Source organism: Tilletiopsis washingtonensis (genome assembly GCF_003144115.1).
Source record: "Tilletiopsis washingtonensis strain MCA 4186 unplaced genomic scaffold FA09scaffold_3, whole genome shotgun sequence".
In the NCBI taxonomy this organism is placed as follows: Eukaryota; Fungi; Basidiomycota; class Exobasidiomycetes; order Entylomatales; genus Tilletiopsis; species Tilletiopsis washingtonensis.
Window position 1 is genome coordinate 359,419 of NW_020312000.1, and position 25,028 is coordinate 384,446.

A 25,028-nucleotide genomic window follows, 5' to 3' on the forward strand; every position below is an offset into this window, starting at 1 on the left:
GGGCGTTCCATGCAAGGTGCACCTCGGGGTCCACGCCTGCTGCGTCTGGGTCCCTCGTGCACGGCCGGCGCATGATTGGGCGCGACAGGCTGTCTCCGGACGAGCTCTGTCTCAGCATGAGTGCAGCATGTGCCGCCGACGGCTGAGGAAGCTCACGCTGGCAGCATGCGACGGCGGCGAGAATGCCGCACGGGCGCATGGCGCGCCGGCACTCGGGCGGTACGCCAGCTTCCGCCGCCGCGCGGCGCGCGCGCCTGTTCGGTGGCGGCAGAAGCCAGGCACGCGGCCAGTGTCGGCACTCGACGCGCGTTCGTTTGGGCGAGCTTCGCGGCGCGCTGCGTGCCAGCGTGTGCTTCTCCGCCGGCCGGCCTCGCACACCTGCTTGGCCCATGTTGCTCTCGCCGCACGGCTCTCCTTCCCACCACCACCTCCAGCACCACCTCCAGCGATCCCTCCCGCCCCCGCAACCATGACCAAGCAGCGTGTCCTCATCCCCGGCGGCGCCGGCTACATCGGCTCGCACATTGTGCTCTGCGTGCTCCTCACGCGCAAGTACACCGTCACCGGTGAGTGGCCGCGGCGCAGCCCGCCGGCGCCTTGCTCCCTCTGCTGACACACGCTCCCAGTCGTCGACAACTTCCACAACTCCTTCCCCGAGTCCATGACGCGCGTCTCGCAGATCGCGCGCGACGAGCTGCCCGCCGATGCGTCGCAGGAGGACAAGGACGCGTGCACCGTCGACGTCGTCAAGGGCGACATGCGCGACGCAAAGGTGCTCGACGGCATCTTTGCCGACTACAAGCAGAAGGGCGACGCCATCTGGAGCGTCATCCTCGTCGCCGCGCTCAAGGCCGTCGGCGAGAGCGGCGAGATCCCGATTGAGTGAGTTGCGCGAGGGCAGGCGAGGGACAGGGATGGGCTGCAGCACAGGCCGTCGCACGGCTGCGGCACTGGCACCTGCGTTGGCCACTGCACTGGCACGTGTCGTCTCCGCTGCAGTGGCTGCCGCGTGTCTACCCAACTGGCTGTCGCACTGCCGCACTCGCTGCCTCATCCTCTGCCACTCCGGCTGACACCCGCTACAGCTACTACGAGGTCAACGTCTCGGGCCTGATCACGCTGCTGCGCGTCATGCAGACGCACGAGGTCACGCGCCTCGTCTACTCGAGCAGCGCCACTGTGTACGGCATTCCCAAGACAATCCCGATCCCGGAGTCGACGCCGCTGGCTGCCGAGAGCGTGTACGGCCGCACGAAGCAGATGAGCGAGCTCATCATCAAGGACGTGTGCGACGCCTATCCCAAGACGTGGCGCGCCATCGGCCTGCGCTACTTCAAGTGAGTGAATAGGAGACGGGCTCGTCTTGCGCTGCTGATGCCTCTCGCCCAGCCCCGCCGGCGCTCACCCCTCGGGCCTGATCGGCGAGGACCCGGTCGGCAAGCCGGGCAACCTGCTGCCGCTGCTCGCGCAGATGGCCGTGGGCAAGTACCGCGACCCGGGCCTGCGCGTCTTTGGCGACGACTACCCGACGCCGGACGGCAGTGAGTATGGCAAGGGCGCGCGCTTTGTGCAGCTCTTGAGCTGACGCGCCCACGCAGCGTGCGTGCGCGACTACATCCACATCATGGACCTTGCCGGCGGCCACGTCAACGCCCTCGAGGCGCTCGACGACGACGCCAAGTTCAAGGACACGCCGACGCCCGGCAAGTACAAGGCCTACAACCTCGGCAAGGGCAAGGGCATGAGTGTGCTGCAGATGATTGATGCCATGCGCAAGGTCTCGGGGTGAGTGCATGCAAGAGTAGGGCGCAGGGCAGGGCTGGGCGGGATGTGGAGCATGATTCCGCAGAGCTCAGCTAACGCGCGTGTGTGCAGCTACGAGTACCCCTACAAGGTCGAGGGCCGCCGGTGAGTGCCGTGACGCGCAATTTGTGCTGTGCCGCCCTCTCACGCCTCTGCTGCAGCCTTGGCGACGTGCCGGACCTGACTGCCGACCCGACGCTTGCCGAGAAGGAGCTTGGCTTCAAGGCCAAGTACAACCTCGACGACATGGCCTCGTCGCTGTGGAACTGGCAGTCCAAGAACCCCAAGGGGTGCGTTGCCTGCGGTCTGCGTCGCGTGCGTCGTACTGACCTTCCCTTGCGCAGCTACACCGGACAGTAGACGCCCGGCACGCTCACCACGCTCCTTCTTATCGCCGACTCTCACCCATGCTGTATTGCCAATAGCGCGCGTCCATGCTTCCAATGTAGACTTTTCCTGTTGCCTGGCGTGATGAGCCGCGCTGCAGAGGGACAGGGCGCGACTGGAGTGGATGGGACAGAATGTTGGTCAGTCGGCGTCGTGCTGAGCGCTTCATGTGTCTGTGTATGCACCTCAATTCCGGCTCAACATGAATGGGGACATAGCTCAGGGGCAGAGCGCTTGCTTAGCATCTTCTGATCAGTTCGGGCGTGTGCATGAGGTCGAGGGTTCGATTCCCTCTGTCTCCATCTTACCTTTTGCCTTTTTGTCGCTCCCATCTCTGTGCCTCCACCATGCGCCCGTGTGCCACGATTTTGCGGCACGCTTGCTGAGGGACAGCTGCAGTCGATCCTTGGGCGAGTTGAGAGGCGTGGGAGCTCCAGGCCGCCATTAGCGACGCGCTCTGCTCAGCTCTCACAGGTCTCCGCGTCCAGGGCAAGGCCACACGCTGCGCGAGAGGTGAAATACAGTTGAGTGAGAGTGGGTGGCGGCCCAGCGGGCGGGCGCCGTGCTTAGAATACAGCAGGGATAAGGAAAGTGTGCGAGACGGCACCAGGCCGCTCAGGGATAGCGAGTCACTCCTCGTCGGTGGGCGCGTCGCGAGGCTGCGCATCCTCGACCGCTACGCTGCGCCGCGAGTCATAGAAGCGGAAGACCTGCATCGTCGGGCTGGCATAGTCGCTCTCGCGTGCGCGCAGACGGGCCCGCTCGGACACCGACTTGGAGAGCAGCGGCGGCGAGCTGGCTGCGTGCAGCAGCTTGACCTGGCTGAGGGTGGGGATGCCGCTGACGGTCGAGCTGCGCGCTCGCACCATGGGCGGACGACGTGGGCGAGCAGCATTCGGGCCAGGGGAGGCGCACGCCTTTGCCTCTGGCGCATTGCTGGAGATGGGGCAACTGCGCGGCGTAGCACTGGCGCTGCGCGAATGGCGTGCGCTGCTGGCCGCAGGCGAACGCAGAGCGCGCTTCGACGTCCGCGAGGCACGGTCGTCGGTCAGCACAGACCGCTCAGTAAGCTGCGCTGCGGCAAGTGGACGGCGAGTAGGCGTCTCGACTGGTGCAAGCGGTGCCTGAGCAGCGAGGCGCAGTGTCGCAGTGCGGTCGATGGCGCGCGGCAGCTTTGGCGTGCTGACCTCGCTCAGCGGGCTGCTTGCCTTGCTGGCCGGCAGCGTGGTGGCAGTGGACATGGCGCGCCGACGGGTGGGCAGCATCAGAGGCCGCATCTTCGGCGAGCCGCTGCTTGTAGCTGCTGATCTGCGCGCGGGACTGCGGCTCTCGATCTGGAGTGTGGCAGTGCGATGGTGACGCGGTGTGCCCTCTTGCGAGGCGTGTGTCGACTGCGGCTTTGAGCGGCGTCCCGTCGGCGTGCCCGGTGACGAGTGCGAGCGCAGCCGCTCGAGCTCCGAGTCGATGCGCAGCGAAGATAGAATCGGGCGCTGCATCCAGATCGGCGAGTAGCAGCTGCGTTCGCGCTCCAGCTCAGCTTCCTCGTCGCTCCACGTTCGCACATCGGCTGGTGGCGCGGCTGCGGCAGCATGAGCGGTCCCTACGGCGGAAACCTCGCCCTGGAGCGTCTTGAACAGTAGCTGAGGACCATTGCTGAGACCCGAGTCTGAGCTGGTCATGCTGCGCGGGCTTGAAGGCCGGTCCACCTGTCGAGCCGCGGGTACGAAGCGCTCGCGGCTGCGCAGCAGTGCAAGCGCCTCGTCCAGCACCTCGTCCGGTTCACGCGTCGGACCTGCGCGGCGAAGCGGAGCCTCGTCCTCTGACGTGTCAGTCGACGCGGCTTTCGAGGCGACCTTGGCGCCGGGCTGTGCAACTCTGGGCGGCGTGGACTCAAAGTTGAGGTCGACGCCGGCATACGCCGCATACTCATCCATCGAGAGGAGTGAAGCGGTGTCGTCAACTGCCGCCTTCTTCAGCGTGCGCACATCGGCAACGCCTGACCAGGACTCGGGAACGGCTGCGGTCTCAACAGTGCTGGCCGGGTGAATGCGAAGCGGCAGGTGGAAGTCGAGGGTCGGCGCGCGAGCGGGCAGGCGGAATGTCGTTGGAGCAGTGTCAATGAGCAGTGCCTTGGGTGTCTGCTCCGACGAGACGCTCGCGAGGGACACGACACGCTCTGCTCTCGGAGGGCTGGGCGTTCCCACGACAGTGGAAGCATCGTCCGACACTGGGCTGTCACCGCGTGCGGCGTAGAAGTTCTCGTTGGTGGCGAAGAACGCGAGAAGGGCGTCGCGCGCATCCTCGGTCGCGGCATCGATCCGCACAGCCTGCAGCATCGGGAGCGGAGTGTCCGGCAGAGGCTTATTCAGCGCGGCCGCGACCTTGACTGGCGAGACGTAGAGGCTTGGATGCGAGTACTGGCTCTCGGTTGAGACGCGCGAGGCATCGGCTGGAGAGCTTGATGCGCAAACAAGCGCGACGCGGGCTGTCGCAGCAATGCCCTGGGCGATACGGTTCGTGCGCGGCGTTGTGCGGAATGGTCTGGTCCCGAAAGAGCCGCGGCTTGTGCGGCTTGAGCTCAGACGACTCGTCGCAGGGCCCGACTGGGCGACACGGGACAGCCGCGTGAGCCGCGACTCGTCGCGCTGGTCGACAGACTGCACGAGATTGCGCAGCCGTCCGAGACGCGGCGAAGAGAGCGCTCGCTGTCTTCGCTGCTTCTCGACAGTGGCGCCAAGATCTGGCCGCACGGTAGCGACCGTCTGTGCGCGCGGGCGCCTGGATGTGGCTGGAGGGCGGTGCTCGAAAGCCATGACGTCCTGCATGTGCTGCAAGGTTGCGCTGTAGGCCGGCGTGAAGTCGAGCTCCTCGCGCATCGAGAGCATGTCGAGGGGCTCGGCACAGAGACTCTCGCGGCCCAGCCATGCCTGACTTGGAGGGAAGAGTTCCGCGTCGTGGATGCCCACAAAGACGACCGACTCATCGTGCGCTGACACCGAAGAGACTGCCCGAGCTGCGTCAAGGGATGTGTTGCGTTCGTCCGCGCTCGTCAAGCCCGCCTCGGTCAGAGCTCTCGCCACACGAGATGGCAAGTGCGTCCCAGTCTCGTAGACGGTGAAGCTCCGCTCGCTGGAGCTGGCGCTGATCGCTACCAGATCGTGCAATGGCGCCTCGGCGTGCTCGTTGAGGCCGCCGAAGCTGGTAGTGATACCGCCCACGACGCTGAGGTCCGGCCTGTCGTCGCTGAGGCCGAAGGGGAATGCATCCGATGAGAGATTACCGGCCTCAAAGCTGCTCTCCGCCGATCCTTCCGCTTCGACTCGCAGCTCCATGGGTCCACCATCCCGCAGAGCTCCGTCGCCCGGCAACGGCTGCCAAAGGAGGCCCAGCTCAAGTGTCTCGGCGCACAACGTCTTTGTGCTGGTGGATGCGTCAGCTTCCTCCAGGCGGCTGCTGCTCAAGCTGCGCTCGTGCGCTGCTCGGATATCCGCCACCAGCATGACGGCCTTCGACGGCAGTACCTCGCCGCATGGCTGCGTGCTGTGATGCTCAACGAGCGGGGCTGCGAGCTTCGAATCGAGTGCGTGGTCCATGCCGATGCCGAGGCCGACCATGCCAGCGTCGAGTTCGAGGCTTGCATGACTACCTGCCCACTCGCTCGGCACCAGAGTCGTGCCGCCTGAGTCGAAACGAAGCAAGCTCGGCCTGCGCGGAGAGTTGGGGTATACCATACCCTTGCGCTCCACATCAGGTGATAGGGCTGCAAACGAGGCGCCAGGCGCCAGAGTATGCGTGTAGCCGCGCCGTGGCGAGCCAAACGCGGCCGAGGGCGCAAGGATTGGCGAGTCTGCGAGGTCAAAGGGACTGCGCCGCTTGGTGGAAGGCCGTCGGCCTGGCAACAAGCCGTGGCATGCGCCACCGGCAGCGCTAGTCAGGCCATGGGGGCTGGCGCCGTCTGCGCCCCATCCTTTCGCAAGCGCCTTGCTCATGTTCGGCGATCCCGCGTAGGCGCAGTCCAGAGGCGCAAGAGATGGCGACGGAGCAGGCGACGGCGAGGCGGCGTGCGAGACGCTTGCGGGATACTGCTCGATGAGTCCGAAAGCCGTGCGCATGACGGTGCCGAGCGCTCCGAGAGGCGCGCTGGGCGTCGTCGCATGGTCGTCTTCCGGTACACACAGACGGAAGGGCGAGTGTGCAAGAGACGGCGATCCAAGACGCGAGAACGAGGCCTGCTGCGACTGAGAGCTTGCGCCGCCGCGGGCCGCACTGGCAAGGCGGCGGAGCGCTTGCTTCGGTGCGTGCAGGAAGCCATCGGCGCTGACTCTGGAGCTGCTCTTGCGCAAGCTCGCGCCTGAGACTGCGCGGCCAGCGGCGCTGCTGTGCCTGCTGTGTAGATGCACCTTACTGCAGCGGTCAGCTGCGCGCTGCCGCTTCCAGCGCCGCATCATAAAGGCCCAGAGCGAGATGACCACCAGTCCGAGCAGCACCAGCAGGCAGACGGTAATCGCCAAGCCTTCGGACGTGTGCGGACGCAGCTCCCAGCCGGCACTCCGGTCGGCGTGAGTGGCCCCAGGCAAGTCGCCCCATCCTGGCGCCGCGTTGAAGCTCGTGCCTTTGGCCGGCAGCCCACTGTTGCTGTCGTCCGAGGCCATGCGGGCTGTCGCACTTGCGGTGTGAGCGGCCTTCGTCTTGTGCATCCCTGATGTCGACGTGGTGCATGTGCTGGTGCTGCTGCTTGGTGCGGAGGCGTGGCGGTGCTTCTTCTTGTGGTCCCTCAGTGGGCGAGCGGTAGCAGCTTTGCTCGCGTGTGACACAGCCGAGGGCTTGCTGTGAGAGGCCTTGCTTTGCGGATGGTCTTCGGTGTGGCGTGCAGACGGCCTCTGCACCTCACGGGCTGTGCCGTCTGGGGATGGCGCACGCTGTCGAATCACTGCCAGCCTCGCACCTTCACGGGCCGAGTCGCCTGCAGCGCGGCTGTCCGCCTTTGGGGGCCTGCGCTTGACCGCCGCTCCATCGAACGGGCCAGCAAGCGCATGCACGCCGTCTTGGGCTTGGCGCTGCGGGCCAGCGCCCCTGCGTGGCGACCGCACCGGCTCAGCATCGAGCGCTGAAGCATCAGCGACCTGGCGCAAGAGCCTCGCCGGTCGTCGGTCGCTGTCGGGTGTCTCCGCCTCGGCGCTGGACTCAGCGTGCAGTGTCGCCTCTCTGTCTTTCCGCTGCCGGACGAAGCGAGCGGCGGAGCCCGATGAAGAGGAAGAGCCGGCGCTCTCTGGCGCTCGAGCCGGCGCCTCTGGTGGCGCACGACGAGACGAAGAGGAGCGCGGCATGGAAAGGAGACTGGGTATCGATGTCGGGGTCGTGTCGGCGCGAGTCGAGAAGCGAGAGGCGGGTATAGAGTGCAGATGAGAGGAGCAAAGGACTGTGGCGCGATCTTGGACGCGAAAGTGGCTGTGGTGCTGTCCGATCAGTGCACGAGGGATGATGGAGCGAGACGCAAGATCGAGAGGGAGTCAGGACGGTGCAGCCACAAGACGGGCCCGAGGAGCTGTCAGCTGCCGGCCGTGCTGATGCCGTGCGGAGACAGCGGCAGGCGGCAGCAGCATGCTTGGCAGAGCGGCGGCTGAGCCTGGCTCATGCCTAGCGATATTGCCGGCGGAGTATCACAGATCTGCATTGGGTGCCGAGTGTGTGGTGCCTGCCGTTGCGCCAGTGTGCTGGAGGGCGTGTCGAGCACGAGCGATCTGGGCGAAGAGACCGCAAGCGTCTGGCTCGCCGAGCGGCCCGGCCCGTGCTCGACGGGTGTTGCACCTGCAGATGGTGTCGCAGTGCCCACGGCCTGGTGCGGCTAGACAGGCGGGCGTTGGACAGAGCGAGACGCGAGCAGCTGCTGGGTGCGAAGCGGCAGCGCGAGGCGAGGAGGCGTCCGGCGGCCCGGCGGCTGCGGCGGTGCTCAGGCGCGGGGTCGGACGCCCTGTGGCCGGCGCGGTGCAGGCAGCCTCGTCGGCGTGCCAGCCAAAGCCGTGCCGCACCCAGCGGTCCGGCTGCGCACGTCACCTTGCCGCACACGGGCACCCCCGGGTGGAGGAAGGGAACGAGGGAGCGTGAGGCACAACGGCCGGCGGCACGCTCGCGCCGCGCGCCGCAGCAAGGAGGCCGCGCTGGGCCCAACGGCGCCGCGCGCCGCCGTGATGCTGCACGCGCGCGCGTGGAGCATGTGCTCTGCTCGCTGTACCGGCCAGCCAGCCTCCACTCTGCAGATCACATAGCGCTGCTGTGAGCGAGCCTCCACAGCCGGTGCTCTCGGTCTATGTTTCATTGAATTAAAGAGTCGTGAAGCTCGTGGAGAGACGGGCAGCGACGTCCCACGACGTCGCGCTTCCGCCGCCGCTCAAGCCGTCGCCGTCTCGGCTGGCCGGCCAAAGGCGCCCAGCGGCGCGGTGGGCATCGAGCCGACGTTGGTAATGCCGGCAGCCTTCTTGCGGCCGTGCACAGCCATCTGCTCGACGACCTCGTCGATGTAGTCGGCCTGGAGATAGAGCATCAGCTGCTGTCGTCGCGAGGCGGCTTATCTCGAGACACTCACAAACATGCCAGACGCATCGCTGCGGAGAAGATGACAATTGAGCCATGTTGCTGAGGCTGTGCAATCAAGAGAACTCACTCGGGTCCGCCGGCGTGCTCGGGGTGGAACTGCACCGCAGCGACAGAGCTGCGGCGCTTCGCGTTGGCAGCTGGGCGTCGCGCGTCAGCACAGCGCCTCAGTACATGGGCTCCGAAGCTACTCACTCATCTGGATGCCCTCAATCGAGCCGTCGTTGGCGTTCACGAACAGCGGCTCCCAGCCGGCCGGCCAGTCGCACTCCTCGATGAAGCCCGTGCCCTCCTCGAACGTGCCGAGGCCGGTCGGCGGGGCGAGCGCGTAGCCGTGGTTCTGGCTCGTGACGTAGACACGGCCGGCGCGCGTGCTCGCGCCGCCGCGGATCGTCGAGAGCGAGATCACGGGCTGGTTGTGGCCGCGGTTGCCGAACTGCAGTCGCGCAGTCAGCGCCCGCCCGCAACCGGTGCACGGCAGCGGCACTCACCTTCATGCGGTACGCCTTGATACCGGCGGCGAGGCCAATGATCTGCAGAGGCAGCACACTCAGCAGCTGCACAGGACACTTCACAACGCTGCGGCTCACCTGGTTGCCCATGCAGATGCCGAAGATCGGGCGGTCCCACTCGTTGATGGCCACGCGCGTCGTCTCGATCGCCTCGGGGATCGAGTGCGGGCTGCCGGGGCCGTTGGAGAGGAAGAGGCCGTCGAAGTTGTCGCGCACGGCGTTGAAGTCGTAGTTCCACGGCAGCACCGTGACGCTCACGCCCTGGCGCAGCAGGCTGCGCGTGATGTTGGCCTTGGCGCCAAAGTCGAGCAGCGCAATGTGAGCGCGCGCCTGGCTCTCGCCGCCCTTGGGGTGCACCGTGTACGGCTCCGTCGTCGAGACGCGCTGGATGAGGTTCATGGCCATCGGGTCAAAGTAGTTGCTGGAGTCCGGCGTCGCCTCGTGGCCCTCGCCGACGACGATGCCGCCGAGCGTCGAGCCCTGGTTGCGCAGCAGCGTCGTGAGGGCGCGCGTGTCGATGCCCGAGATGCCGGGCACGTTGTGGCGCGCACACCACGCGGCCAGGCTCTCCTTGGCCTCAAAGTGCGAGAAGCGGTCGCACAGATTCGAGACGATGACGCCGGCGGCCTGGATGCCGCGCGACTCGAGGAACGCACCGACATCCACGTCCGCCGGGTGACCCACGGGCGAGCGGCCGCAGAAGTTGTCCGGCACGCCGTAGTTGCCCATGAGCGGCTGCGTGAAGGTGAGGATCTGGCCCTGGTACGACGGGTCGGTGAGCGACTCGGTGTAGGAGGTGATGGACGTGGTGAAGACGACCTCGCCGAACTGCGTGCGCGGCGCGCCGAACGACTGGCCGACGAAAGAGTGGCCCGACTTGAGGTGCAGCGTCGAGGGCACGGGTGCCGGCGAGACGGACTGCGTGAAGGTGCCGCCGCCCGGCGGCGGCTTGACGGCCGAGGCGAGGCCGCGGCGGGCACCGGCGAGGCTGGCGCTGCCGGCGAGGCTGCGGCGGAGGGAGAGGTGTGCGGCGAACATGGCGCGGGCGGCGATTAGGAGAGGGACGGCTGGGCTGCGAGGTGGGCGGAGAGGAGAGACGACTGCGACGCTCGCGCTTCAGACGAGGAGGCCTTGTAGACTGCGAGTGAGAGGTAGTCGTCGCGGGTCTGCTGCGTGAACATGCACGGGTCGGCGGGAGTGGCGCAGGACGAAGGGTGGAGCAGCGGTGCTGCTGGGTGCAGTGGGTGGAGGGACGGCGGGCTGAAGAGTGGGGGCGCTGGATGGATGGTGTGAAATCGATCGAGGGCGAGGCGCGGCCAGCAGAGCAGATAAGGCGTCGCGCGAAGACAGCTGCCGGCGGCCACCGGCGTCCTCCGCCAGCGCTCTGTGACTCGCCGCGCCGCGCCTTCCCGGGAAAACTTGAGCGCGCGGCGATCACGTGCGCACGTCTTCCTGCCGCGGCGGCCTCGAGCGGCAGCCGCGACGACGCCGACGACCTTCCGCCCCACCTCCAGCGTCCTGCCTCGCAGCCATGGTGAGCGGCGCCTGCGCAGCGTGCGGCAGAGGCGCACCCCGCTGATGCGCCGGCCCCCACGCAGATCATCCCCGTGCGCTGCTTCTCCTGCGGCAAGGTCATCGGCGACAAGTGGAACGCCTACCTGGCGCTCCTCATCGCCGGCAAGACCGAGGGCGACGCCCTCACCGAGCTCGGCCTCAAGCGCTACTGCTGCCGCCGCATGGTCCTCACGCACGTCGACCTGATCGAGAAGCTGCTGCACTACAACAGTGAGTGCCGCGCGGGCGCGAGGGGCCGGGTTCGGGCGGCTGCAGGGGTGCAAGGCGGGGCGGAGGCGAGGCGAAGCGGCGAAGAGGCGAATAGGCGAAGAGGCGACGTCCCTGCTTGTCACTTGTAGCAAGATTGCGGCACACATGCGCGCGGATGAGCTCAGCGTGACCAGCGCGGTCACTCCGGCGGCAGATCGTGGGTGCGCGCAGGCCCTCGAGTCCTACGATGGCCACGAAGACCGCACGGGCGCTGCAGGTATCAGGGGCATCAGGACTGGCGCCATCGCCCAGGCTGGCGTAGTGTCTTTTATTGCCGGGCTTTCAAGGAGCGTTTACCTGCGACTTCGGACTGCTATGCTGGGCCGGCTGCGCACGATGGCGAATGTTCGCAGCCTGCGGATGCCGCCTCTTCTGCACGTCAACCACATGGACGTCGTGTGGATGGCGCTTGTGCTTGGGGCGTACGACGACAGACCGGGCGGCACGGGCCTGCGCGGATGGCGCTTGCCAGCGCTGCCCACGCTTGCCAGTGCCGAGCGAGGCCTGGTAGCACTGCAGCCTCGAGCTGCTGCGCAGAGCGCTTCCGTTGTTGGCATTGCGCACCCTTCATTGTACAGAGCGGCCTCGCGAGATGTGCTGACCTTTCCTTTCCGCTCTTTGCAGTTCACGAGCGGCGACAAACCGCCTGAGAGCTCTCTCGGTCCCACCTCTCTGCTTCCTCTCCGACATGCGACACGCACGTGCATGCCGGCAACGCGCAGCTTCTCTCGCACACTCATCCATTGTACTCTAGGTCCCTCAGTAACGCCGTTCTGCTCCACAAGCTTCTCCTGCTCAGCGCAGTCGTGCCGGCAGTGACTGAAGCTTCAGGCTTGGTGGAACATGCAGCGGCTGTGCAGAGAGAACAAGAGCTGGCCTCGTGCGGACTGCGCCGCCCCTTGCAGCCTGCACCAGGCCTTCTTGCGCCTCTGCGGGAGGCCCGATGTGCAGCTGCGCTCTCAAGGTTGAGACCAGCAGGTGCGCTCCCAGGAGGCTGGCAGAAGCATGCACGGCCCCTGGTCGTGGCTCGCACTCGTGCTGAATTGCAAATAGCTCTCGAACGGCGAGGTGCCGGCCAGCACGGACTCGACTGCGGTCCGGACGTCGAGCTGCCCTCATCCTGTCTGTGAGCATGACGAGCGATGCGCTCAGCTGCACGCTGTCAGCCGACTTCGGTGAATGCGCCGCTGCAGGAGCATGCAGGGCCCGGGCGGCACGACATCGGCAGGTCTTGGTCGGCTGCTTCTCTAGAGAGACGGCGAAACTGCGTGCGTGCGTGAGCTCAGCATCGGCTTGCGGCAGATGCATGAGCAGGAGGATTTGGGCCGAGGAGCCTGTCATGCTGGACGAGTCGGAGCAGATGGAGTGCGGGGCGGCGGCAGGCGCGGCACATCCGGCGCTCCGAGCCGCGGCCGCGCCGCCGGCGCTACGCGCGCTAGCGCACCGCCGAGCTTGCTCCGCGGCGGCCTTGTCCTTCCCCGCACGCCCCTGACGCTGCCGCCGGCCTCGGCCCCGTGTCACGCCAGGCCGCCGGCACAGCAGCTGGCCATCAGCACCTCCAGCACCGCAACAGCATGGCGAGGGCCCTTCGCGAGACGGCGCCGCTGCTCGCCGGGCCGGCAGCGCACGAGTCGCCGCCGTGCGGTGCGCCTCCTCGAGGCTTAAGAAGACGCGTCACCATCGGGCTGCTTCTTCTCGCCAGCCTCGTCCTTGTCCAAGTAGCCCTCACAACCTCAGCCACCATGCGTGCCTCTCTCACTACGCTCATCGGCGCCCTGGCCATTGCCTCCTCGGCGGCTGCGGCGCCGGCCTCGCTCGAGGCACGCCAGTCGAGCCTCGACAACACGCGCTTCAACGCCATGCTGCGCAACATCGCCGGTGCCAGCAGTGCCACGCTCGTGCCCGGTGCGGCCAGCGGCTCCGTCATCGCCTCGCCGTCGACGGATGCGCCCAATTACTACTACTCATGGGTCAGAGACTCAGCAATGACGTTCAAGGTCATCATCGACGCATACATCAAGGGGCAGCACGGCGTCACGCGTGCCCTCATCGAGCGCTGGATCCAGAGCGAGATGGTCAACGCGGCCAACGCCCGCTCCTCGAGCTCGTCGCTCGGCGAGCCCAAGTTCAACCCCGACGGCAGCCTCTTCACGGGCCCCTGGGGCCGCCCGCAGAACGACGGCCCGGCGCTGCGTGCCACGGCCATCATGCGCTACGCCCGCGCCATCGGGCTCAGTGACTCGTACACGGCCACACTGTACAAGTCCGACCTCTCCGCCAACTCGATCATCAAGTCGGACCTCGAGTACGTCGCGCACCACTGGCAGGACTCGAGGTGAGCGGCGCATCATGGAAAGAGTTGCCTGCGCTGTGCTGACTTGCACGCAGCTTCGACCTCTGGGAGGAGGTGCAGAACTCACACCTCTTCACGCTGATGGTGCAGCGCCGTGCGCTCATCGAGGGCGCTGCGTTTGCGACCGACATGAAGGACACGGCGGCGGCGTCCTACTACTCGCAGCAGGCAGCCGCCATCGGCTCGCGCCTGCCTGGCTTCTATGACCCGGGCGTCGGCCGGTGAGCGGTACTCACGCCCGACGCTGTTCCTCCGCCGTTGACACTTCACTCTGCAGCGTGCAGGCGTACTACAACGTCGACGGCCGCTCGGGCATCGACAGCGCCGCAATCCTTGGCTTCCTGCACTCCTTCAACCAGACAGCGGGCGCCGGCACGGACTGCAGCGCCTTTGGCGTCGCGTGCGACCGCGTGCTCGCCACGCACAAGCAGTACACGGACGCCTTCCGCAGCCTGTACCCCATCAACAACGGCAACAGCGCACCGGCTGCGGCGGCCGTGGGCCGCTATCCCGAGGGTGAGTCATGCGACAATCAGCTTGCGAGCTTGGCTCACGCTCAGCAGACGTGTACGACGGCGTGGGCACGTCCAAGGGCCGTCCGTGGTAAGTGTCGGCGATGCCAGCCCTGCTGCCGTGCGCTGACCGCTGTGCCAGGTTCCTGACCACGTCGGCTGCGGCTGAGCTCCTCTATGACGCCGCAAACGTCTTCGACAAGGTCGGCTCGCTTGCCGTGACGTCGATCTCGAAGGCCTTCTTCGCGCAGTTCCAGTCCAGCGTCGCCGTCGGCACTTACAACAAGGTACGCCGGCCGTTGCCATTGCTCTGCCTTGTCGGAGGCTCACGCATCTTCCTGCAGGGCTCGTCGACGTACGGCACGCTCACCGGCGGCATGCGCACCATGGCCGACGGCTTCATGCAGATTGTCGAGTCGCACAGCTTTACCAACGCCTCGCTCTCCGAGGAGTTCGACGCCAGCACAGGCTACTCGCGCGGCGCACGCGACCTCACCTGGAGCTACGCTGCCTATCTCACCGCCTCGCTGGCCCGCGCCGGAACGCCAGCCTTCTGAGCAGACGCATGCGTGTGGCTGGCAAACGATAGAAATGTCTCGTGGCGCACGCCCGCATGCCCACCGCTGTACCTCGTCATCCCTTCGCCGGACCGTGTGAGAAGGCGTGACTGTGCTTCTTGATCGCATCCTGCCCCCGTGCCAGCGACGCCTGTGACTTCTCCTGCAAAGGTGAAGCATGTCTTTAGACACAGCCTGTCTGCACATCGGGGAGTGCCCACTCACCACATACTCGTCATGTGTCATGACGCGCTGGTCTGCACCACGATCGCCTCAGCTCTGCTGTTCAGCCGCACCTGGCTTCGTGCTGACTCACTCGTCTTCACTGAGATGCCGTCGGCACTGAGGCTGATGCCGCGCGCCTGTTGCAATGGTCGTCAGCGCCCTTATGGCAGCGCACAGCTAGAGCACCAGCGGTGCTGCTCTCGCTCGGGCGGGCAAGCATCGTCTTCAAGAAGCGTAGCCAGCATTCCTTATACTTGGCTTTGCCGCAGCGTCCAGCCAGCCGAGCGCAATGGCGCACCTCTCCCTCGCTATCACCTCGCAGCACACGCAGCAGCAGCACTCACCTTGAGGCCCTGTGCCTGCGCATCGAGCGACTTCTGCACCGCCTGCCCCTTGGCGAGCCAGAAGATGCCGCCGGCGATGGCGAGGCAGATGGTGAGGAAGATCCAGTCTGCGCGAGGCGAGGCAGGCACGCAGAGCGTCAGAGCGCTGGATGCACGATGCCCGATGCCATGTGGAGGGCAGCAAGCGGCGCTGTGCAGACCTGCTCACCTCCCACGGACGCCATGGTAGGCAGCGATCGGCAGTCTTCTGCTGCGAGATATATGTAGGCGAGAGAGCGGCGTTGAGAGCGCGCGGGAGAGCGGCTGCGAGGTGGGGTCGTCGTCGTCGGGAAGCAGGAAAGGAAGATGCGCGCGGCCGCCAGATGGCGAGGGCTTCGGCCGCGGCTCGAGGCGGCGGCGCCGCCGCGGCTGGCGTGCCGGCGGCTCGCGTGCGTGTGCCGCCGCAAGTGCAAGCTGCTCGTAGCCTGAGAGAGGCAGGCCAGGACCGGTACAAGTAAGAGTCTAGCTCGAGGTGCAGAGCCGTGCCGGTCCGCCTTCTTGTGGACCTGCAGCGCCTAGCATGGAGGCCGGGTGCATCCGCCACGAGACATGGCTCATGCGCCCTTGTGCCCGGCCCTAGCCGTCCGACTCCACTGCCGGCGACGCTCACACTCGAGGCAGCGGAATGCTCTGGCATTGTCCGCCACACCAGCAGGGCAGGTGCTCCGGCCGCACGCACGCCGCAGCTCTCCGCGTCGTGTCCAACTCTTTCTCCTGGGTCTCTTGCGTATATCGTGCTACAGGGGCAGGGGGCGTGGGGGGTCGGGGAACGGGGGACGTGGCAGCTGCGGCGCGGCGCGGCGCGGCGCCTCTCAGAGGAAGTAGTCGGGCACCCGCCGCGACACGAGCGGCTCGCCGGCCCGCGGCGCCGGGTCGAACTGCAGGAACGTGTACTTGAGGTTCTCGTCGATCTCCATGATCGCCGCCTGGTTGCCGCAGCGGTAGCAGTAGTTCGGCGCACTGAAGATCGTCACGACGTTGCGTTCCTGCGACCAGTTGAAGCCGTCCATGACGAGCTGGTGGGCGCGCGCCACGAGCGTGAGGCCGTTGTTGTGGTTGAACGCCTCGCTGATGTCCTGCCCGAACGTGTAGCCGGCGCCGCGCGGCGAGATGCCCCAGCCGCACCGGTCGTCGGGGTCCGACCACAGCAGGTCGCACATCGGGCCCTCGTGCGGCACCTCCTGGATGCGGTCGATGGAGCGGATGTGGTCGAGCGTGTCGATCGACGGCGACAGGCCGCCGTGCAGGCAGAAGATCTGCGCGCGCGCAGCACAGTCAGCGCCCTGCAGGGTCCAGCTCGGCCGCGCGCCACTCACCTGCTCGTCGATGAGCGCCGTCAACGGCAGGTAGTCGAACAGGTCTGTGAAGTACTTCCACACGTTGGCGTTGCCGTACTTGCGCAGGCACTCGTCGTAGAAGCCGTACACCTGCGTGATCTGCCGGCTCTCGTGGTTGCCGCGCAGGATCGTCACGCGGTCGCGGTAGCGCACCTTGAGCGCGACGAGCAGCGTCACCGTCTCGACGGAGTAGTAGCCGCGGTCGACGTAGTCGCCCATGAAGAGGTAGTTCGTGTCGGGCGAGTTGCCGCCGATGCGGAAGAGCTCGGACAGGTCGTGCTGCGGGGCCCCGCGCGCCTCAACACACGCTCGGAGCGCTGCGCACAGCCGCAGGCACTCACGAATTGGCCGTGGATATCACCGCAGACGGTCACCGGGCAGCGCACCGGCTGCACGTTGGACTCGTCGAGCAGAATCTCGCGGGCCTGAGTGACGCAGCGATCAGCACGTGGTCACGCCACACGGGCGGAGCCGCCGATCGAGACAGCGTGCTACACATCGTCGCCATCGCCTAAATGCGGCGACAGCACCCGAGCGCTCCTGGCGCTGACCAGACATCCTCATTCGCAGAGGCTGCGTGGCCTGATATCCGCCACGGTACTCAAGCGGTCTGCAGCGCTCGATATGACGCTGTGCGCTATCATGCAGCCATCGACTCGACGAACAAGAGGAAGCGTAGCGCAGCACTCTGTACATCGCGCAGCGCAGCAGCCCCTCGACTGCCTCTCTACAACGCCATCGCTGCACCTCCATGCCGTGTGCGCCAACCGCCAAAGCTCTATGCTTCGGTGGCAGAAGGAGCACAGAGAAATGCCATGCGCAACGAGGCGGTGTTGGGCACACATTGGACGCCTCGCGCTTGCAGCTGCCACCTGCGCCCGAGCCCCTAGCGAGACGGACAATCGCGGCACCGACGCCGAGCGCCCTCGTAACGCCGCTCGCCCGTCACGCAGCCACACGCCCCACGCGCACCACTCACCTTATCACACAGCCGCTTGATGTCGTTCTCGGCCAGCTGCTTGCACTCGCCGAGATGCGAGATCCACGCATCCTGCTCAGAGATCTCGACCATGGCTGTCTAGTGTCGGGGGCGAGGCGGCGCCGCGGGCTGCACAGATGCGGCAGATGCAAGACGCAGAGACAGATGCGAGCAGAGCAGAGGCGGATGCGCAGCTGGCGAGAGGCAGAGCAGCAGACGGCCGAGCGAGCAGAGGCGCCTCGGTGTTTGCCGGCGGAGGGCGCGGAGACTGGGCGGGCGCGCGGCAAGGGCAGGCGCGCGGGTATGTGTGCAGGCGCAGAGGACGTGGACGCAGCGAAGCACGGCACAGCGAGCAGCGAGGGCGTGACGAAGGCGTGCGGAGAAGGCGAGAGGCGGTGGTGGTGGGCAGGGTGGAGCGAGACGGCGTCCGGCGCCGGTTGCGGCGGCGCCTGCATCTCGGCCAGCGGCCGCCAACGACGAGCGACGCGCACGGCGCGCCGCCGCGCTGGCTGTCCGCGCGCGCGCAGCACCGCTCTCCTCTGCACCGCACAGCCTCCGAAGCAAATGACAGCACCCTTGAGCTGATGATAACCGCTAGCAGCACTCCATAGCCGGCTGCGAAGCTCTTGCGTGCTCGCTGGCGTGCAGACGGCGCGGGAATGGACGATCTTCGTCGGTTGACTTGCGAGGAGTCGCACGCGCGCCGCGCCGCTGGCAGCGCGCCGGCAGCGGGCGCGAGGCACCGCCGGCGGGCGTCCGAGCGAGCGAGAGCCGTCGTCGCTGTGGCCGGCTGGCAGCGAGCAGCTCCACGGCCGCCGTACGTCGCTGCAGCTCGCTCCTCTCCACATCCGCCTCTCTCCAATGTCGCTGCGTCTCCTTCCCCGTCTCGGCCTCGCAGCACGGCCAAGCGTGCGCGCCGTCGCCGGCGTGCCCGCCGTGCGCGCCCTCTCCGTCAGCGCCGTGGCACGCGCCGAGCCCGACGGCCGCGAGCCCAAGGACCCGCAGCTCGGCGACTACCCCGACCTGCCGTACCAGAGCCTGCAGCGCCGCCGCTACGACCCCAGCTGGTGGGACCCGCAGGAGAAGCGCAACTTCGGCGAGACGGTGAGTGGCGCAGGCGGAGTCCAGAGGCGCGGGCGGTGGAGTGCGAGACGACCGCGCGGGCCTGTGACGAGATACGGGCACGCCGCGGGCCTGTCTTGCTTCCAAGAAGACTGTGCCGAGTGCGAGCGCTCGACAGAGGTGCGGTGCATGCGTGCTGCAACCTGGGTGTTCAGCTCGGTGTCAGCGCCTCCGCTTGCCTCGCATCTCAAATGACAAGCAGACAAGGCTGGACCTGCGCGCGGCTGCGACCTCGCGGCCTCTCTAGGCTGCTGGAAGGGTGCAAGCGCGATCTGGCACCAGAAGGGGGCTGGTTCTCTTGGCACAAGCAGCTGCTCCTTCTTCACTCCTGGACTATCACTGACGCTGCTGCCGGCGCTCGTAAACAGCTGCACGAGCAGGATGATGTGCTCGGCGTGTGGGCGCCCGACGTCCACGACGTGCCGCCGGCGTCCGCCGTGCGCCAGTTCGGCCTTGCCGCACTCATCGCTGCGGCATTCGCCGGCGTCGTGTACATGAGCGTGCCGGACCGTCCGGCTGCGCTGCGCTCGTACCCGCGGGGCGGTCTGGCGAAGGAGCTGGGCAGCGAGCTGGTTGCTGTGAGTGCTTCGACTGGCGCCTCGTCGCGCCTTGCCGCTGCTGACACGTGCGACAGGCTCGTGACGAGGCTGCGTCCGAGGGCGATGAGGAGGAGGGCGACGATGACGAGTGAAGGCCCCTGGCACGCGCAACACCCAATCACATCGCTTCTCAGACAGACGTTCGTTGCGATGTGCGGGCGGCGCTATGTTACATGCTAGGGTGACGGGAATGCTGGGTGTTCTCAGTCCGAGCTCTCATCCTCGGAGATCTCAATGTGCTCGCGGCGCGGCCCGCTTGCCGGCGCGGGCGCGACAGGAGGCAGCGAGGGGCGGGTGTTGGACGGGCCAGGCGTGGAGCTGGCGCTGCGACTCGGCGGCAGACGCGCGACATCGTCGAGACTCATGGTGCGCGCCTCGGCGATCGTCGTCGCACCGGGGCCTGCGTTGCCGCGGCCGCGCCCTCGGCCTCGCCCGCGTCCACCTGCTGCACCGCGTGCTGGACCTGCGCTGGTAGAGCCCGGCGGGCCGCCGCGCTTGGCCGCTGGTGCACGCTTGCGCTTCGAGGGCGTGTTGGGTGCGCTGCCGCGCGCAGACGGCCTCCACTCCTCCTCCGAGCTGCTTGAGCTGTTGCCCGCGTCGGGCTCGCCGGGAGCGTCGTTCTCTCCGCTCTTCTGCCGCGCAGTCTTGCGCTTCGCCTTGCCCTTCTGCTTGCTCGCACCCTTGCGAGCACCCGGCCTCTCGGCCTCCTCGTTGGCGTCTGAAGCCGCTTCGGTGTCGATGACCTTGCGGCGTGCTGCCGTCTTGCGCCTCTTCGGTGCTGCCTTGGCGCCGACTGAGCCGTCCAGCGCCTCGACAGCGCGGTCGAGCGCATTGTCGGACTCGCTGCCATCGCGCTCCGTGTCCAGCGTCTGGCGAGCGCGCTCGTGGCGCTGCTCCTCGCGGCTGACGATCGGCCGCCGCTTGCCCATTTCCTTGCCGACGAGCTCCTCCGGCACATCTTCTTGCACCTCCTCCTGCGGAGTCTGCGGACCCTGCCGCTTCTTCGACGAAGAGACAGACGACGTGGCGGCAGCTGCGCGGGCCGTGCGGCGACTCTTCTCCGTCTCCCTGAACGCCTGCACGACGTTCTGCAGGCGCTTCGAGCCAAACTGCGGCTTCTCGCGCGCCGAGAAGGCTCCCGTGCCGGCCGTCAGGTCGAAGAAGCCGCTGCGGTCTAGCGAGCTCTGGTTGCCCCGCGCGCGTGAGCGGCGCGTCTGCTGCTCGATGACGGGCAGCAGGTACTGGTCCGTCTTCTCCTGCGTCCAGCTGAGGTACTCGTTGAGCAGCGTGCGGATGGCGTCGAGGTCTGGCAAGCCCCACTGGAACGGCTCGTCGCTCGAGTCGACCTGCGGCTCGTAATACGCATCCACGACACGCGCATCAGGCCAGCTGGCGTCGAGGAACACCTTCTCCGCCAGCGTCTTCTTGATGCGCCGCATCGTCTTGCCACGCGTGTCCTTCGGCGTGTCCTTGCCTGCCTGCACCTTGCTCCACCAGTCGCGGAAGCGCAGCAGGCCGTCGCGGCTGCTGAAAAGCGACAGAATCTCCATGGCGAGCACGGGCCCGACGCCGACAAGCCCCTCCGTGTAGTCGCTGCCGAGCAGGTACGCGAGCTGCACGAGCTTCTCGCGGTCGATGCCCAGCTCGCGCTCGAGGTCCGTGAGCAGGAAGCATTCGACGACCTTCTTGTCGGCGAACATGTTCTTGTACACGCGCGTGCCGCCGAAGAGGAACACGTCCGAGTCGTCGGTGATGATGCCGTCGACGAGGTTGCGGCTGACTAGCTCGGCGCACTGCGCCTCGGCCTCCATGGGCGCCGTGAGGTAGGGGATGCCGAAGCAGCGCAGCATGTGCTGGATCTCGCGCGCCATGGTGACGGTGATGTCCTCCTCGCTGCGCTTCGAGTTGGCAGCCTCGGCGCGAAGCTTGTCGACCTCGGCTTGAGCCTCCTGCTGCGCCTCGTACAGTCCTTGGCCCTTCGCACGGCTCAGGAAGGACGCCACGTCGCCCCCGGCCACTTGGCCCATCTCTTCCTCGTCTTGCACCTCCAGCGCCTCGAGCTCTTCGAGCGTCGGCAGAGGAAAGCCGTCCGCTCCGAGCGCTTGCGGTGCTGGAGACGGCGAAGGCGACCACTCGATCTCCTCGCCCTCGCTTTCCTCGTCGTCTTTGCGACGGAAGAGGTCGGCGGCGGGCGAGCGTGGAGCTTCATTTGGCAGCTCGTCTACCGCCGACGAAATGTTGTCGAGTGTGACCTCATGGCCGAGCTTGTCAGCCTCAGATCCGAGCAGATCGTTGGCGGTCAGCACCGGCTCGGCCGCTTGGCGCAAGCCTTGCTCGGGCTCCTCGTCGTCGCTGGCGCGGCGCTTGGAAGATGACGGCGACTCCGGCGCAGCAGACAGCGAGTCGGCAGAACGTGCACCGTCCGACTCGCGCGCATTCTCCGCGCTGCGCGGCGGCGTCTCGATCGTCGCAGAGCCGTTCTCGCTTGAAGCAGCGACGGGATCGACAGCGGCAGCAGCGTCGGCACCTTCGCTCCCGTCCATGGCAAACTGCTCGTCGAGTTGCAGACCTGCTCGCTTTGCAGGTCTGGAAGAGGTCGCCTCCGGCGGCTGTACTGGTGCATCTGGCGAGCGTGGGCCGCCGGCACGCGAGGCAATCGCATCGCCGAGCTCATCGTCGTAGCCGATGCCAGCGGCCAGCGCAGCTTGCTGCTCTGTAGCCTCGAGGTGTGACATCTCGCTTTCTACCACCGGCGAAGGCGAGTCTCCGATTTCCGGCATGCTGGCTGCCGCAGGCTCGTGCAGCGGCGTCTCGACGACAGGCGCAGCGTCCATCGCTCGCGCATCGCTAGGCGGGGCCTTCGGCGGAAGCAACGAGTTCTTGCGCTGCAGCTGAGGTCGATCGACGTCATCCGAAGTCTCGAGCCGCGGAGTCGAAGTGACGGAGCTCGCTTCCGGCACGTCGAGCTGAGGTGACGATTCCTGTGCAGAGTAGCCGCGCTCTGCTGGCGAGCCGGAGGTGGCGGCAGATGGTCGTGCGTCTTTGTCGACGCGCTTGGAGCCTCGGCGCAGCATCGATGCGAGCTCCTTCATGCGGTCCGAAGAGGCCGCCGAGGGCTGCACTGATGTCGACTGCGTGTGCGCGGAAGGCATCTCCACAGTGCTGCTCTCATCATCGCTGGTGACATCGACGATAGTCGGCGTACGCGAGGGTCTCGGCGGCGGAGCCATCTGCTGCGCAGGTGGCTTCGGCGACGGTGGGCGGCGCTGGAACAGGCGTGGATCGAGACGCTCGGGCTCGCCGGTGCGGTCTTGCAGGCGGAAGGCGATTGCAGGTCCACCGACAGTGGCGCGAGGCCCTGAGCTGCGCGTTCCCGCGTCCATGGCGGGCGAGCGCGGGCCGCTCGAGTGCACCAGGCCCTCGAAGCGTCCCCGGGGTCTGCGTGCTTGTGGCGCAGGCAGCGGTGGCGCAGCGACTGGCTCCTTGCTTGTGGAGCGATCGGACGCCGGGACAGGCGCGCCAGGCGCAAGACGCATCCAGACCGGCTCAGTGTCATCTTCACCTTCCTCATCGCCCATATCGTCGTCTGCCTCGTCCGCGTCGGGCGGGGGCACAGGCATGCTCGCATGCAGCTGGGCGTACAGATCAGCGCCGAAGTCGGCTGGCTCGACGTCGTCCATCTCCATGTCCTCGTCATCGATCGGCTCGTCGTTGTCCAAAGCGATCGGCGCTGACTCGTCGCCGGATGGAGGCGATACAGCCGCACGTGGCGCAGCTGCATCCGGCATGTCGGCGCGAGAGAGCTCGAGCGCGCGCGAGAGGTCCTCCTCCTCATCTTCCGATACAGAAGCGCGAACTGGAAGTGCATCGAGCATCTCGTCGTCGTCTTCATCGTCGAGCAACAGCGCCGCGTCCTCCCACTCGGCTGCGTCGTCGCCTTCCGGGATGCTCCAGGGCGCCGCATCCTTGCCCCGCTGGCGGAAGAGATCGCGCGCTCGCTGGCCTGCGCGCGCGATCCGCAGCTGCTCCTCGAGCTCCTCGCCATCGTCGCGAATGCCCAGCTCGCGCCTGCGCTCGCGCGCATGCTGCTGTGCCCTTGCCCGCACGATGCGAGCAGCAGCGAGGCGACGCGCCTCCGGATCGTTGCTGCGTGCAAAGTCTGCGATCGCAGCTGCCGTGCGAGGCGATGCAGCGCGCGGCGCAGGTCCCACCTCGACCTCTTCCATGTCTGCCTCGTCCGAGAGCTCGCCACCGTGCGTGTCGCTCTCGACGTCGCTGTACACAGGCTCCTCTGCGTCGACGTCGATCGCCTGCGTTGCGCTCGCGCCGCTGTCGCGCACGCCGAGGGTGAAGCCGCCCTCTGTGCCCGGGTTGCGAACGAGCACGTATTCGCGGTTGCGTGCGCCAGCCACGCGGATTGGTACCTTGATGTTGGCGTCGCCGATGGCGTCGCTGACCTCGAAGGACTTCTGCGTCAGCTCGTTGCGCGTCTTGAGCGCCATGACCTGCGCCTTGGAGAAGTCGATGGCCGTGGGCGATGCCGCCAGCATGGCTTGCAGGCGCGCGAAGGAAGTGCCGCGGCTCGCCGCACGCATCTCGCCGACCAGCTCGTACTGCATCTCGGACGGCAGCATGCGGAACTCCGGCGAGTCGACGTCGATGTCAGAGTGGCGCAGCACGTTGCGGATCTCGGCCTCGCTGGCGAAGCGAAAGTCGGTGCGCTGGCCGCGGCTCGACTTGCGCGCAGCCGCTGAGGTCGAGGCCGTCACCGAGGAGAGATCCTGCTCCAGCGCGGGCAGCGCGTACGGGTCCTTGTGCCAGTCCTTCTTGCGGCTGCCCTTCTCGGGCGACGCAGAGAGGCTGCCACTTGGCCGCGCGGAGCTTGGCCCCGCCTCGTTCTCGAGGTCGTCGAAGTACACGGCGTTGCCCAGCGCCGCGGCGTCGTCTGCAGCGTCGGTGGCGGACGCGGACTTGCCCTTGCCCTTGCCGCGCCCACTGCCGCCCATCGCGTGCTCAATGGCAGCCTGGCGCACGCGGGCGTTGAGGAGCCGCTGCGCCGTGACCTTGTGCGAGTCGCGTGCGCCCTCGCGGCGCTCTCTGCGCTTGACCTGCGGTCGCACGTCGCGTCAGCACTGCAGACGCGCGATGCCCCACTGGCGAGACTCACGAGCGTCTGGCGCTTCATCACCGGTGCGCCGCCATCAAAGACGAACACAGGGCGGATGCCGTAGTAGAGCAGCTTGAGGATGCGCCAGAGGAAGCCGAGGATGTGGGCGTTGTGCAGCGTGCGTCCCTCCTTGTCGCGCATGGCCATGCGGAAGTGGTAGAGCCAGATCGACGAGTCGATGGCCAGGCGCTTGCCCTCCAGCGACTCGACCCTGCAAGTGTGGCACCGTCAGCATGTCGCCGTACGCAGCGCCTTGCGGCTGCCCATGCAGACTGTCCGCCGCACTCACTTGATGGGGCGCGCACATGGCTGCAGCAGCGACCAGAGGCCCTGCACACCCATCCTGGCGCGCCGCGGTCGCGCGTCTCACTCGGGAGCGGGCGGCGTCGAGGCGCCGGGCAGCGGCGGGCACCGTGAGTGAGGCAGCGATGCGGGCGGCGGCGGGAGGATGTGGGTAGGAAGGAGCAGCAGCAGAAGGGGCGAGCGAGCAGAAGCACACCCTCGGCCAGCAGCAGCCCAGCTTTCGGCCGACGGCCACCGACCTCCACTCGACCCGGCGCGCGGCCGGCCGGGCCGAGCCCGCCGAGCGTGGGGACGGGCCTGGGGCTGTGCTGCCGCTGCTGCATCTTGCCTCAGCTCGGCATCCGTTCATCCTGCCTCTCATCCACCACCGCATC

At 67.3% G+C, this 25,028-nt stretch overlaps 9 protein-coding genes and 1 non-coding gene across 10 annotated transcripts; 5 read left to right on the forward strand and 5 right to left on the reverse strand.

Moving 5' to 3' along the window:
* Positions 1 to 422: 422 nt before the first annotated feature.
* Positions 423 to 2,223, forward strand: FA09DRAFT_304531 (UDP-glucose 4-epimerase). The gene is made up of 8 exons (XM_025740471.1): positions 423 to 566; positions 627 to 882; positions 1,086 to 1,337; positions 1,390 to 1,541; positions 1,599 to 1,785; positions 1,876 to 1,908; positions 1,965 to 2,093; positions 2,148 to 2,223. Exons 1-8 carry the CDS (start codon positions 470 to 472, stop codon positions 2,161 to 2,163), a joined length of 1,122 nt encoding a protein of 373 aa, XP_025600695.1. The 5' UTR covers positions 423 to 469; the 3' UTR covers positions 2,164 to 2,223.
* A 175-nt stretch (positions 2,224 to 2,398) lies between these two features.
* On the forward strand, positions 2,399 to 2,492 carry FA09DRAFT_t12. Its single transcript has one exon. It is a non-coding gene; the product is annotated as a tRNA-Ala (tRNA).
* Positions 2,493 to 4,768: 2,276 nt separating this feature from the next.
* FA09DRAFT_324451 (hypothetical protein) lies at positions 4,769 to 7,517 on the reverse strand (the record flags this gene model as incomplete). Its single annotated transcript, XM_025741127.1, has 2 exons — positions 4,769 to 4,930; positions 5,007 to 7,517. The coding sequence occupies 2 exons, from the start codon at positions 7,515 to 7,517 to the stop codon at positions 4,769 to 4,771; spliced, it is 2,673 nt and encodes an 890-aa protein (XP_025600696.1).
* A 970-nt stretch (positions 7,518 to 8,487) lies between these two features.
* FA09DRAFT_327855 (small subunit of carbamoyl phosphate synthase) lies at positions 8,488 to 10,619 on the reverse strand. Its single transcript, XM_025741556.1, has 6 exons — positions 9,372 to 10,619; positions 9,273 to 9,314; positions 8,977 to 9,217; positions 8,852 to 8,921; positions 8,774 to 8,792; positions 8,488 to 8,716 (listed from the first exon to the last, which is right to left on the reverse strand). Exons 1-6 carry the CDS (start codon positions 10,329 to 10,331, stop codon positions 8,579 to 8,581), a joined length of 1,470 nt encoding a protein of 489 aa, XP_025600697.1. The 5' UTR covers positions 10,332 to 10,619; the 3' UTR covers positions 8,488 to 8,578.
* Positions 10,620 to 10,824: 205 nt separating this feature from the next.
* On the forward strand, positions 10,825 to 11,767 carry FA09DRAFT_333350 (putative DNA-directed RNA polymerase II chain RPB10; the record flags this gene model as incomplete). The annotated part of the gene is made up of 3 exons (XM_025743685.1): positions 10,825 to 10,827; positions 10,892 to 11,078; positions 11,742 to 11,767. The coding sequence occupies 3 exons, from the start codon at positions 10,825 to 10,827 to the stop codon at positions 11,765 to 11,767; spliced, it is 216 nt and encodes a 71-aa protein (XP_025600698.1).
* A 1,092-nt stretch (positions 11,768 to 12,859) lies between these two features.
* On the forward strand, positions 12,860 to 14,539 carry FA09DRAFT_333351 (hypothetical protein; the record flags this gene model as incomplete). The annotated part of the gene is made up of 6 exons (XM_025743686.1): positions 12,860 to 13,452; positions 13,506 to 13,691; positions 13,748 to 13,986; positions 14,034 to 14,073; positions 14,125 to 14,269; positions 14,327 to 14,539. 6 exons carry the CDS (start codon positions 12,860 to 12,862, stop codon positions 14,537 to 14,539), a joined length of 1,416 nt encoding a protein of 471 aa, XP_025600699.1.
* FA09DRAFT_327858 (hypothetical protein) lies at positions 14,399 to 15,357 on the reverse strand. Its single transcript, XM_025741557.1, has 5 exons — positions 15,317 to 15,357; positions 15,109 to 15,215; positions 14,856 to 14,901; positions 14,765 to 14,796; positions 14,399 to 14,702 (listed from the first exon to the last, which is right to left on the reverse strand). Exons 1-5 carry the CDS (start codon positions 15,330 to 15,332, stop codon positions 14,616 to 14,618), a joined length of 288 nt encoding a protein of 95 aa, XP_025600700.1. The 5' UTR covers positions 15,333 to 15,357; the 3' UTR covers positions 14,399 to 14,615.
* Positions 15,358 to 15,769: 412 nt separating this feature from the next.
* Positions 15,770 to 17,556, reverse strand: FA09DRAFT_358497 (protein phosphatase 2A; the record flags this gene model as incomplete). Its single annotated transcript, XM_025744968.1, has 4 exons — positions 15,770 to 16,403; positions 16,464 to 16,763; positions 16,826 to 16,909; positions 17,464 to 17,556. The coding sequence occupies 4 exons, from the start codon at positions 17,554 to 17,556 to the stop codon at positions 15,960 to 15,962; spliced, it is 921 nt and encodes a 306-aa protein (XP_025600701.1). The 3' UTR covers positions 15,770 to 15,959.
* An 843-nt stretch (positions 17,557 to 18,399) lies between these two features.
* On the forward strand, positions 18,400 to 19,163 carry FA09DRAFT_285076 (hypothetical protein; the record flags this gene model as incomplete). Its single annotated transcript, XM_025739880.1, has 2 exons — positions 18,400 to 18,567; positions 18,954 to 19,163. Coding segments are annotated over 2 exons (378 nt in total), but the record flags the coding sequence as incomplete, so codon positions are not given.
* A 150-nt stretch (positions 19,164 to 19,313) lies between these two features.
* On the reverse strand, positions 19,314 to 24,693 carry FA09DRAFT_304550 (hypothetical protein; the record flags this gene model as incomplete). Its single annotated transcript, XM_025740472.1, has 3 exons — positions 19,314 to 24,292; positions 24,352 to 24,562; positions 24,641 to 24,693. 3 exons carry the CDS (start codon positions 24,691 to 24,693, stop codon positions 19,388 to 19,390), a joined length of 5,169 nt encoding a protein of 1,722 aa, XP_025600703.1. The 3' UTR covers positions 19,314 to 19,387.
* Between the last annotated feature and the right edge of the window lie 335 nt (positions 24,694 to 25,028).